Source organism: Berghia stephanieae, chromosome 10 (genome assembly GCF_034508935.2).
Source record: "Berghia stephanieae isolate SIO BIC M18660-M18661 chromosome 10, UCSD_Bste_1.3, whole genome shotgun sequence".
In the NCBI taxonomy this organism is placed as follows: domain Eukaryota; kingdom Metazoa; phylum Mollusca; class Gastropoda; order Nudibranchia; family Aeolidiidae; genus Berghia; species Berghia stephanieae.
In genome coordinates, this window is record NC_088369.1 from 18,600,374 (window position 1) to 18,612,873 (window position 12,500).

A 12,500-nucleotide genomic window follows, 5' to 3' on the forward strand; every position below is an offset into this window, starting at 1 on the left:
TAGATAGATAGATAAATAATAGATAGATAATAGATAGATTATAATAGATAGATAGATAGATAGATAGAGTAGATAGATAGATAGATAATAGATAGATAGATAAGATAGATAGATAGATAGATAGATCTAGTAGAATAGATAGATAATAGATAGATAGATAGATAATAAATAGATAGATAAATAAATAGATAGAGTAGATAGATAGATATAGATAGATAGATAGATAGATAGATAGATAATAGATAGATAGATATATAAATAGATAGATAAATAGATAGATAGATAAATATATAGATAGATAGATAAATAAATAGATAGATAAATAGATAGATACATAGTAGTAATATAGATAGATAAAAAGATAGATAAATAGATAGATAGAAAATAGATAGATAGATAGATAGATAGATAGTAAATAGATAGATAGATCAATAATAGATAGATAGATAGATGATAGATAGATAGATAATAAATAGATAGATAGATAGATAGATAGATAGTGATAGATAGATAGATAGATAGATAGATAGATAGATGATAGATAGATAAATAGAGAGAAGATAGTAGATAGATAGTAGTAGTAGATAGATAGATAATAGTATGAGATAGATAGATAGATAGATAGATAGATAGATAGATAATGATAGATAGATAGTAGATAGATAGATGTAGGTAGTAGGTAGGATAGATAGATGATAGATAGATAGATAGATAGATAGATAGATAGATAGATAGATAGATAGATAGATAGATAGATAGATAGATAGATAGATAGATAGAATAGATAGATGATCGGTAGGTAGGTGTATGATAGATAGATAGATAGATAGATAGATAGATAGATAGATAGATAGATAGATAGATAGATAGATAGATAGATAGATAGATAGATAGATGGGAGATAAGTGGGTAGAGCAGAGATGGTAGATATAGGTATTGAAAATCTTGGCCAAAAAACGTATCCCGCAAATATCGATCGATAAAAATGACCCTCGTTTTAACAAAACAATATTCAAACCTGGGACTTCGTGAAGTCCAATGAAGTCCCAGGATTGAGAGTTGTGGACAGCATGAGGATCATTTTAATCGATCGATATAATTTGAAGGACGAGTTTTCTTGCAAAACTTGGAACCGAAAATTCGTACTTTTACGAAACTTCTGAAGCAGTTGACAAATCTGCCATTGCGGTGCGCGATGTTGTGGTCTAGTGATGTAAATAACAATGTGAAATTGAATGTAAGTCGTCCTTCAGAGACATTCGGCCCATGCAGCCGGAGTTTATCCCGGTTTCTTCAGCGTGAAACGGACAATAACAATTATTTGCTATCCTTTGGATAAGACGCTAACTAGTCTATCGCAAAGTACTTTCCGCCAAACTTTCTGACATACTCAGCTACCCATTCACTGCTGGGTGGACAGGGGATCAGAAAAAACAAAAACCAAAAAAAAAAAAAATTGACTTCACCCGGAATCGATCTCGGTCCCTTTGCGTGTGAAGCGAGTGCTCTACCAACTGAGCTATCGGGACCCCCTGAAGATTTGACAGATCTGTCATTGTGCGTCGTTTTGGTCTAGTGATGTAAATAACAATAGTGAAATTGAATGTAAGCTTCAATTTAATATACGAAAACAGATAGAATGGACGTTTCGGGTTTCCCCTTTATCAACAAACAGGATGAATGAAACACTACAAATGAATGAGATGATGTGGTAGTGGCTTTGTTAAGATGAATAAACAAAAACATTGATGGGCATCAATTGGATGCAATAGTCTGAGGTCACGTCGCCCAGCAACGGCAGCCATCGTGGTTCTAAACAAAGAAAACCGGAACTTTTTATATAGAGCTTTTATATAACTTTTATAGAACTTTTCATGTCTTGTGATCAGAATGTGAAAAAGTCAAAACATGATCAGATTTATAATGTTTTTTTTCCTCTCTGGATACGCTTTTATGCTCGTCGGAGAAGTATTTCATAAAGGCGTCCGCCATTGTTCCGATAGTTTAGAGCCAGTTACTAAGTTACCATGCGTCATTACGAGGGAAGTGACGTCATGACTGTTGAAGCGTATTGGACAAGAGGTCCATTGCGAACAACAAAATAACAACGTTTCATGTCGGACGACACTTAACATCTCTCCGGCAGGTTTAGTAGTGAGTAGTGGTATGACACTCGCTTTCGGATTGGAAAAGTCCCGAGTTCGAGCCTCGCTCGACGCATAGTTAGTTAGTTGAGTCCTTGGGGAAGGACTCTCACCGTACTCAGGTGTAAAATGAGTACATACTTGGCCGTTAACAGCATTATCTGCTCTGTCCGAAAACAAATTTGTAATATTGTTGTCTGACAGGCGTTGTCAAGTCACGTCCTAAATGTTAAATGTTGCTGTTGGCCAAGGACCCGTTGTAAAGCACTTTGAGCACGTTTAGTGGATATTGCGCTATATAAAAGCTCAGTTTTTAAACCTCAATTGTTGTTGAATGAACAAGAATGTCAGGGGGGGAAAAAAACAACCCTCGATACCAGTCTCTTAGTTTGGGAAGCTCTTGCTCTACCGACTGGGCTATCGGAATCTAGTTGTTTACTGTTACCACGGGCAACCAATTCCCCCCCCCCCCCCCCCCCCCCCCCACTCCTTCTCGACATGTACGCCCCCTAGTTGTTCATTTATTTATTTTTTATATTTTGATTTCTTATTCCTTGACATTATAATTTTCATTGACAATTAATTAATTGGGATTCGTTTCACGCGGCAGGAACTGGAATAAACTCCCGGATTTCGCTAATTATATTTATTTTCCTTTTGTTCCGTGAAAAGAAAAAGAGATGAAAGAACTAGAAAGAACCAGAAGACGCGATAATAAGGTTGATAGGCGGGGGGTAGATAGATTCATTACAGTCACATTGTCATATCGTCATTTTGGCGTCGCCATATTTGTCACATACGGGCATCCAGGCAGACGAGTTGGCAGATCCATCGACAGTAGGATTGCCAGTTTGGTGTTTTCAATGCCAAATTCTAAAAAAAAAATAGAAAATAAAAATAAATGAAACGGTAAAAAAAAAACAACAAACACCTTGGTGTTTTCTGAAGCCATTTGGTATGGGTATTATGTTGCTGGGGTTCTTATTTTGCTTGCTTTTTTTGTTTGTGGATTTTTAAAATGCTTGTTTTTGTGGGATTTTGTATGGGTTTTTTTGGGTTAAAAAAAACAAAACAACTAATTTCATGTTGGCAATTGTTTGGCATTTTATTAAAAATCACATCATTTTGTCTATTTGATTGACAAAACAAACAAATGTCATACAATTTACTAATTTTCCTTGGCCGAAAGTTAAGAAAACAAAGGCTACTTTATACTTACTTTATGCGCAGTTTACCTTTTTAAAAGGTTAGTGCCTAAAAGTGCAATGCATATTTATTTATACGACAGGCTTTTTGGCATTTTTTCTACGATTTGTTTAGCATTTTGTTCAGAAAAATTATCTGGCACTCCTGATCGGCAGACGTACGGACTAAATAGACAGACATAGAGAATTAGTGGGAGACCAGGTGACATAGAGAAATTTCAGAGACAGACAGACAGACAGATATACAGACAGACACACTGACAGACGTTTAGACACGCTGACGACAGACAATGTTTCGTCGTCGAAAACGACAAGAAGGACGACGACGATGAAAACTAGAAGAAAAGGATGAAAGACCGCCAACGTTTTGTTTTGTTTTGTTTTTTTTGGTTTCTAGAGATGAAAAGATAGAATGTTTACAGAAAAAATAATGATAATATTAAAATAATCATATTATTATTATCATTATTATTATTATTATTATTATTATCATTATAACAAACAATAAAAAAGGAAAGACAATTTTCTTCGACTCCCAAACGGGAAGTCAGTCAGTCAGTCTGTCATTCAGACGCAAGCGAGCGGCGAGTTGATACTCAGATCAGACATCATAACAAACTCTGACGTCAGTGGTTTAGGCTCGGTTAAGGGTTTATTTGATTTGATTTAGTCGTGCAGACGAGCAGTAGTAGTAGTGGTAGTAGTTGTATAGTAGTAGTAGTTGTTGTAGTAGTAGTAGTGGTAGTAGCCCAAACAAACTGTCTAGAGGATGGATTAGACCAGAAGAGACTGACTGACTGTCGCTACTTGATCCAAGTCACCATCATCGCCGTCGTAATCTCTTGCTTCGGACCGGACCGTCTCCATTGCGCTGTGCTGTTGTTGTTGTTGTTGTTGTCTTCCGTTTGACGTGTACAGTGTCCATTCCATTCAACTGACCAGTGGGTGTCTACAACTTTTCTCGGTGAGTTATTGATGCTATGCGTTTAGTTGAAATACTCACATCTGCCAGCCGGATATAGCGTACCTAAGCACACACACACATATATATATATATAAATATATATATATATAAATATATATATATATATATATATATATATATATATATATATATATATATATATATAATAGTATGTGTAACCTTATTGATGCTATGCGCTTAGCCAAAACAAAAAAAGCTCACAACATTCTGTAAGATAGCTTACAGCAAGTGGGTTTATAGTAGGGGGAATTAGGCTAAAACCGTGCAAATTCGGGTTGAAAGCATGAAAATTTGCATACAGGTTGCGCAGATCCATAGATGAAACATCTGATATAGAACCACTCTGGCAATCAATCATAACGAATTGGTTTAAGGCCTTAGATTTTACCTATTTTTGGACCTAATTGGATTCGGTAGTCCGATGTCATGCCGCCCGGCAACGGAGGCCATATTGGTTCTAAACAAAGAAAATCATTACTTTTTATTCTTCATGCTGGCTAGAACTTTTCATATACCTTGTGATCAGAATGTGTAAAAGTCAAAACATGATCAAATTTATGGGGATTTTTTCCTCTGGATACGCTTTTATGCTCGCCGGGGAAATATTTCATACGGTGTCCGCCATTTTCCCGATAGTTTAGAGCCAGTGTTACTAAGTTACCATGCGTCATTAGGAAGGAAGTGACGTTACGACTGTTGAAGAGTATTCGCCCTACTATTAATGAGTTCACAATGTTTGTATATCAGTTAAACTTGGTCATTGTATTGAGTACAAGAAAAATACTTTCTTTGATTGGTGATTGGTGTTACTTGGTATTTGGGGATAAAAGCATTAAATTATACTAGTTGGTATTTATTATTTATGCGTACAGTATTATTTGGGCGTACGATAAATTTGGGCGTACCGTATTTGTTATTTGGGCTTACGGATTATTTGGGCGTAAAAACTGACCTTTGGTTAAAGGAATTGTGGGAACAGTTTTCAATAGGATATAAAACAGAGTGTTTCTGGTTCTATTCTACCTTTTTGATTCTGCATTCTACTTCACAATGAGCTGCACTTTCCTAGTATGCTGCAAGTGCTAACATCTTACTAAGAATCTTTATTTTACGGACTTAGAAATATTCCACGCATATTGAAAATGGTTACTTAGGCAAAATGACTTTACATTTGGATTGATTTTACGGATTTGGAATTTATGAAACTGATTGAATTATGACCATGCTATTTCATTTGGATTTGGAATTTATCATGATTTGGATTTTGAATTTATCACAACAAATAAAACTGTAAGAAATGAAACTTGGAAACTGGACTTGTATTAACCAGACTATAAACGATCATGGTTACATACAGTTTTGTGTGTTGGTCAGTTATACTTCCGGATGGCATTGTTGTGAACTTCTTAGCCAAGTGCATACTATCTATAGATAGAACGAAGATGACGTCACTCTGGTCTTTGTTATATTTTTTTGGCATCCGCGTTTATGACTAATTCTCACTAAACTGTATTAATCAGACTATAAACGATCATGGTTATATACAGTTTTGTGTGTTGGCCATTTATACTTCCGGATGGCAATGTTGTGAACTTCTTAGCCAAGCGCATACTATCTATAGATAGAACGAAGATGACGTCACTCTGGTCTTTGTTATTTTTTATTTTTTTTTGGCATCCGCGTTTATGACTTAAACTGTATTAACCAGACTGTAAACGATTATGGTTACATACAGTTTTGTGTGTTGGCCATTTATACTTCCGGATGGCAATGTTGTGAACTTCTTAGCCAAGCGCATACTATCTATAGTTACAAATATGAAACGATGGGTTAAATTCGTTGAGTTATGATGGAGAAAAATTACAATTTATCACATTGATAAAAACGCCATATTTGTATTATTTTTTAAAACATCATTTTAGTTCTATATTCACATTTTAGTGTCCAATTCATACCCAGATATGTGACCCCTCGTCTCAAAACGGTATTATGTCGGGATGCACCAGATGCTAACTAGTCAAATAATAGTTAAACTGGTCAAAATATGACACGTTGGCATTTAGCACAGTAAAATGTGATATTCCTTCTCCTCTATAAAGCATACAAACTCAACTTAAGCATGATATTTCTGGCTACAATTTCCATTTTCTGCATCTTAAAAATCCCAACTTAATACCGTTTTGAGACGAGGGGTCACATATATAACACACCGTTTTGTAACGGTGGGCCAGGAACAATACTAATGGTTTCTTGGGAAACAAAGTCCTGTTCAATTATCATTGTCTGTCATTATTTGATTTTGGCAAGAAAATTGTGACCTCAATTGGATTCAATAGTCTGATGTCACATCGCCCAGCAACGGCGGCCATCGTGGTTCTAAACAAAGAAAATCGGTACTTTTTATTCTTCATGCTGGCGAGAACTTTTCATATGTCTTGTGATCAGAATGTGTAAAAGTCAAAACATGATCAGATTTATAATGTTTTTCGATACACTTTTATGCTCGTCGGAGAAATATTTCATAAGGGCGTCCGCCATTGTTCCGATAGTTTAGAGCCAGTTACTAAGTTACATTGCGTCATTACGAGGGAAGTGACGTTACGACAGTATTTAAATAAAATAAATAGATTATTATTTCATTTTGGTAAGAAAAATATTACATCAATTAAAAAACGAAACCAAAAAAGAATACAATTATTTTTGAATTATGGCGAGAAAAAATAATAGATACTTCAATTTAAAGAAAACAAACAAACATAAAAAAACATGAGGCTTTTATATAGCGCGATATCCACTAAATGTGCTCAAAGCAGTTTACAAAGGTTCCTTGACTAACAGCAACACGTAGCATGTAGAACGAGACATGATGCCTGTTAAGCGATATTACAATTTTTTTCCCGACAAATACACTGATGCTATTAACGACCTGGGACTCATTTTACACATGAGTTAGGTGAGAGAATGTTAGTAAAGAGGCCTTCCCAAGGACTCAATACTGGGTGGATAGGGGGGGGGGTCAGAAAAAAAATAATAATAATAATAATAATAATATAATAATAATAATAATAATAATAATAATAATAATAATAATACAGTAATAATATATACTTTATTCATCAAAAAAAAAATGAAATTCGTCTACAGACGTGGTATGCATAGAACTGTAGAAACACAAAGTTGAGAACCAATGGCGACAATATATATATATATATATATATATATATATATATATATATATATATATATATATATATATATATATATATATATATATAATGTATGCAAATGCACAAAAATGTAAAACTTTTACAACCAACAACCAATACGGAATGAGATTAGCGGAAGAGTAGCGTCCCTTGATTGGAAGTCACCCATAGTCTTTGACGTCACCGGCGGAAAAGTTATTAGAGAGAGAACGTCATGCTGGTTGTGCGCATGCGTCTCTCGTCCTCGCTTCCGGTGAAAGCGGCTTGAGACACTTCAAAACCAAATTGACGTTCTCTCTGTAAGGTGACGTCCAATCAAGGGGCGCTACTCTTCCGCTAATCTCATTCCCTATAGCAACACTATTCGCATCAACCCGGTAACGGTCTTGGTCTCCTTGCGTGTGAAGCGAGTGCTCTACCAACTGAGCTATCGAGATGCCCATTTGAATGTAGGCACGGGTAAAATTATGTATTCTTTGTTAACGATCATCATCCATCGTGGCTTGTACTCTTAGAGCACGTTGCCGGTCAGCTGTCTCCACGAATCACGATCCTCTGCTGTGCGCATGAAATCTGTGTTGCTTTTAAAATCACATTTGGCCATTCTTAGGTTATTTAAATAAGTCATTCTTTGTCTTCCTCTAGCTCTCTTTCCTTCGATCACCCCAGATGTTACCAACTTTTCTATAACCGTCTCTTCTCCACACATGTCCCAGAAACCGTAACTGCCTCTTTCTGATGGTATCGATCAGTATTTTTCCTTTTCTCACCTTCTCCAACAATTCCTCGTTCCTATACCTGTCTGTCCATGATAGCCTCAACATTCTTCTATAATGATAATATTATTCCCTTTTTAAAAATCACGTGAAACCTTTTGCCCTTCTATACAGTATGAATTGACTGTAAGGCGATTTATTTTGGTACTGGCACCGTCCTGATATCCGTCGCTGCCTATATCCAGGTACTTACTCACACGCGAGTTGAGTGGGGTAAGTTTTATAAAGCCACATTGTGTATCGAATCACAGTTATCGGAGGAGCGTCAGTTGTAGTTTTTAGGATGTTATCATCAAATTCATTCATCATCATCATCATCATCATCATCATCATCATCATCATCATCATCATCATCATCATCATCATCATGATCATCATCATCATCATCATCACCATAAATCATCATCACCACATCATCATCATCATCATCATCATCATCATCATCATCATCATTATCATCATCATCGACATCATCGTTATTATTATTATTATTATTATTATTATTATTATTATTATTGTTGTTATTATTATCATTATTATTATCATCATCATCATTATTATTATCATTAGTATCACATCATCATCATCATTGTTATCTTCCAGCTTGAGCCAGTCCTAGATACAAGCATCTGTCAGGGGTGGGTGCCTGACACAGGCCAATCTGGTAGAATGCCCAATTCATCCAGTTTTATTCATTGCTCGTCATCGACGGATTTGACCTCCTGCAAACGACCTTGACCTCATCATTATACCATGTGGAAGCCCTTTCCGTCCTTGAAGCAATTGGTGAGTCCATTTACCGTTTGTGTTTGATGACATCATCAACTCGTTAACTGGAAAGACACGTATTTGAAAATTTTGGCTTGAAAAATCATCCTTCAAATATCGATTGCCTTCAACCGGGACTACTTAGGCCACCTGAAAACAAAATTGCTTATTATAAAAGATAAATTACATGTAGCTTTTATGTTTTAAATAATTAAAACCCAATAGATCTAATAAGCACTCATGAATTCAACTTTTAAAAAAGCAATCATTTTTATTCCAGTAAGTGGCCTTAGTAACCCCGGATGGCCTAACGGATGGCCTAAGTAACCCCGGATGGCCTAAGTAACCCCAGATGGCCTAAGTAACTTCTGATGGCCTAAGTAATCCCGGATGGCCTCAGTAACCGGTGCCTATACCCGGATGGCCTAAGTAACCCGGATGGCCTAAGTAATCCCGGTTGGCCTAAGTAATCCCAGATGGCCTAAGTAACCCAGATGGCCTAAGTAACCCGGATGGCCTAAGTAACCCGGATGGCCTAAGTAACCCGGATGGCCTAAGTAATCCCGGTGGCCTAAGTAACCCGGATGGCCTAAGTAACCCCTGATGGCCTAAGTAATCCCGGATGGCCTAAGTAACCCCGGATGGCCTAAGTAACCCCTGATGGCCTAAGTAATCCCGGATGGCCTAAGTAACCCCGGATGGCCTAAGTAACCCCGGATGGCCTAAGTAACCCCGGATGGCCTAAGTAACCCCGGATGGCCTAAGTAATCCCGGATGGCCTCAGTAACCCTGGATGGCCTAAGTAACCCCGGATGGCCTAAGTAACCCCGGATGGCCTAAGTAACCCCGGATGGCCTAAGTAACCCCGGATGGCCTAAGTAATCCCGGATGGCCTCAGTAACCCTGGATGGCCTAAGTAGCCCTGGATGGTCTAAGTAACCCCGGATGGCCTAAGTAACCCCGGATGGCCTAAGAAATCCCGGATGGCCTAAGTAACCCAGATGGCCTAAGTAACCGCGGATGGCCTAAGTAATCCCGGTTGGCCTAAGTGATCCCGGTTGGCCTAAGTAATCCCGGTTGGCCTAAGTAATCCTGGATGGCCTAAGTAACCCCGGATGGCCTAAGTAACCCCGGATGGCCTAAGTAATCCCGGATGGCCTCAGTAACCCTGGATGGCCTAAGTAGCCCTGGATGGCCTAAGTAACCCCGGATGGCCTAAGTAACCCGGATGGCCTAAGAAATCCCGGATGGCCTAAGTAACCCAGATGGCCTAAGTAACCCCGGATGGCCTAAGTAATCCCGGTTGGCCTAAGTGATCCCGGTTGGCCTAAGTAATCCCGGTTGGCCTAAGTAATCCCGGATGGCCTAAGTAACCCCGGATGGCCTAAGTAACCCCGGATGGCCTAAGTAATCCCGGTTGATGGTACCTTGAATGACCCTCATCTTGACAAAAAAGAATACACCTCTCATTCCTGGTTCCTCGCGAAGTCCCGGGTTTGAGAGTTTGTTGGGGTTTTTTTTTTTTTTTTTTTTTTTTTTTTTTTTTTTTTTTTTTTTTTTGGGGGGGGGGGGGGGGGGGGCGGGGGGTTGGGAGTTTGCCAAGAGGGTCATTTAAATTGATCGATATTGTAAAGCGCTTTGAGCATATTTAGTGGATATTGCGCTATATAAAAGCTCATTTATTATTGATATTTGAAGGACGAGTTTTCTGAGGAGGTCCCAGATTTCTCTTTTTAGAAAAAAAATGTAATATCACCTAACAGGCTTCATGTCTAGTTTTACATTATACGTATTGCTGTTCGATAAGAACCCTCTGTAAAACGCGTCGAGCATGTTAAGTGGATTATACGCAATATAAATGCTCAATTATTTTTTTTAGCTTTTTTTTTATTTTGAAGGACGCGATTTCTGGCCAGATTTCTAGATATGTTTTGAACTTTAAGTCTCTCCTTACCAGCTATTTTTAGAATTTCCCCCGAAAATTCACTCCAAGATATGTTTTGAACTTTAAGCCTCTCCTTACCAGCTATTTTTAGAATTTCCCCCGAAAATTCACTCCAAGATATGTTTTGAACTTTAAGTCTCTCCTTACCAGCTATTTTTAGAATTTCCCCCGAAAATTCACTCCAAGATATGTTTTGAACTTTAAGCCTCTCCTTACCAGCTATTTTTAGAATTTCCCCGAAAATTCACTCCAAGATATGTTTTGAACTTTAAGTCTCTCCTTACCAGCTATTTTTAGAATTTCCCCCGAAAATTCACTCCAAGATATGTTTTGAACTTTAAGTCTCTCCTTACCAGCTATTTTTAGAATTTCCCCCGAAAATTCACTCCAACCCAACACAAAAATATACTTTTCTTACTCAACCCAAAAAGTAACAAGTGCATTCTATACAGAATGTTGTTCAGCAAAATGATGTCTACAACACAGTGTTTAGTATTTAGAGCTGTCCTCAAAGAATCTCTTTGAATTTTGTGATGTACAAGAGAAATCAGAAGGAGAAAATTGTCGGGTGTATCGTAACGAATGTGACGATTTTCCTGTAGTTGGTAAGGAGAGGGTTAAACCAAAGACTTCATCAAAACTTACGTCACAATGCATGATAGATAGCGCTCTGTCGAAGAGTTTTTTTTTTGGGGGGGGGGGGGGGGGTAAACTTAAATTATAGCGACTATAAGGTTATTAGTTAACGAAGCATACCGTTAGATAGTCATCACTCATCATCATCATCATCATCATCATCATCATCATCATCATCATCATCATCATCATCATCATCATCATCATCATCATCATCATCATCATATCATCATCATCATCATCATCATCATCATCATCATCATCATCATCATCATCATCATCATCATCATCATCATCATCATCATCATCATCATCATCATCACCACCATCATCACCACCATCATCATCATCATCATCACCACCATCATCATCATCATCATCATCATCATCATCATCATCCTCATCACCACCACCACCATCATCATCATCATCATCATCATCATCATCATCATAATCATTACCACCACCATCATCATCTTCTTCATCATCATCACCACCACCATCATCATCACCACCATCATCATCATCATCATCATCATCATCATCATCATCAGTAGTTTTCCTTCATCACCAGAGCCGACTCGCTGTCATCCTACAACTGTTTGTATTGATGTCTCCTTGGCAACCATGCGTGGCGAAACCAAAGGGAGGTAAGAGGATTTTATTTTCATGATAAATATTTTTCCACGGTTATTTCCCTGTAATTTGTTTTTTTTTCCAATCAAGCCAATAAATCGGTGAACCTCCGTGGTGTCATGGTAGGACGTCTGGCCGGTAATCAGGAGGTCTCAAGTTCGATCCCAGTCGAGGAAGACTGATTTTTGGGGGATTGTTT

At 37.6% G+C, this 12,500-nt stretch overlaps 1 protein-coding gene across 6 annotated transcripts in view; it reads left to right on the forward strand.

The window, feature by feature from the left end:
- The window catches only part of LOC144980756 (chordin-like protein 2), a 53,703-nt gene that overhangs the window by 18,880 nt on the left and 22,323 nt on the right, over nucleotides 1–12,500 (forward strand). For 4 of the 6 annotated variants that reach the window (XR_013646950.1, XR_013646951.1, XM_078928532.1 and 1 more), the window contains exons 3-4: nucleotides 8,920–9,102; nucleotides 12,240–12,315. Coding sequence is in view for 4 of the 6 variants with exons in the window: in XM_078928532.1 (XP_078784658.1) it covers nucleotides 9,070–9,102; nucleotides 12,240–12,315 (109 nt within the window). In the remaining 2 variants the exon portion in view is untranslated. Of the gene's footprint in view, nucleotides 1–4,021; nucleotides 4,314–8,919; nucleotides 9,103–12,239; nucleotides 12,316–12,500 lie in introns of those variants that run through there. The other 2 variants (XM_078928530.1, XM_078928533.1) reach the window with 2 other exon arrangements.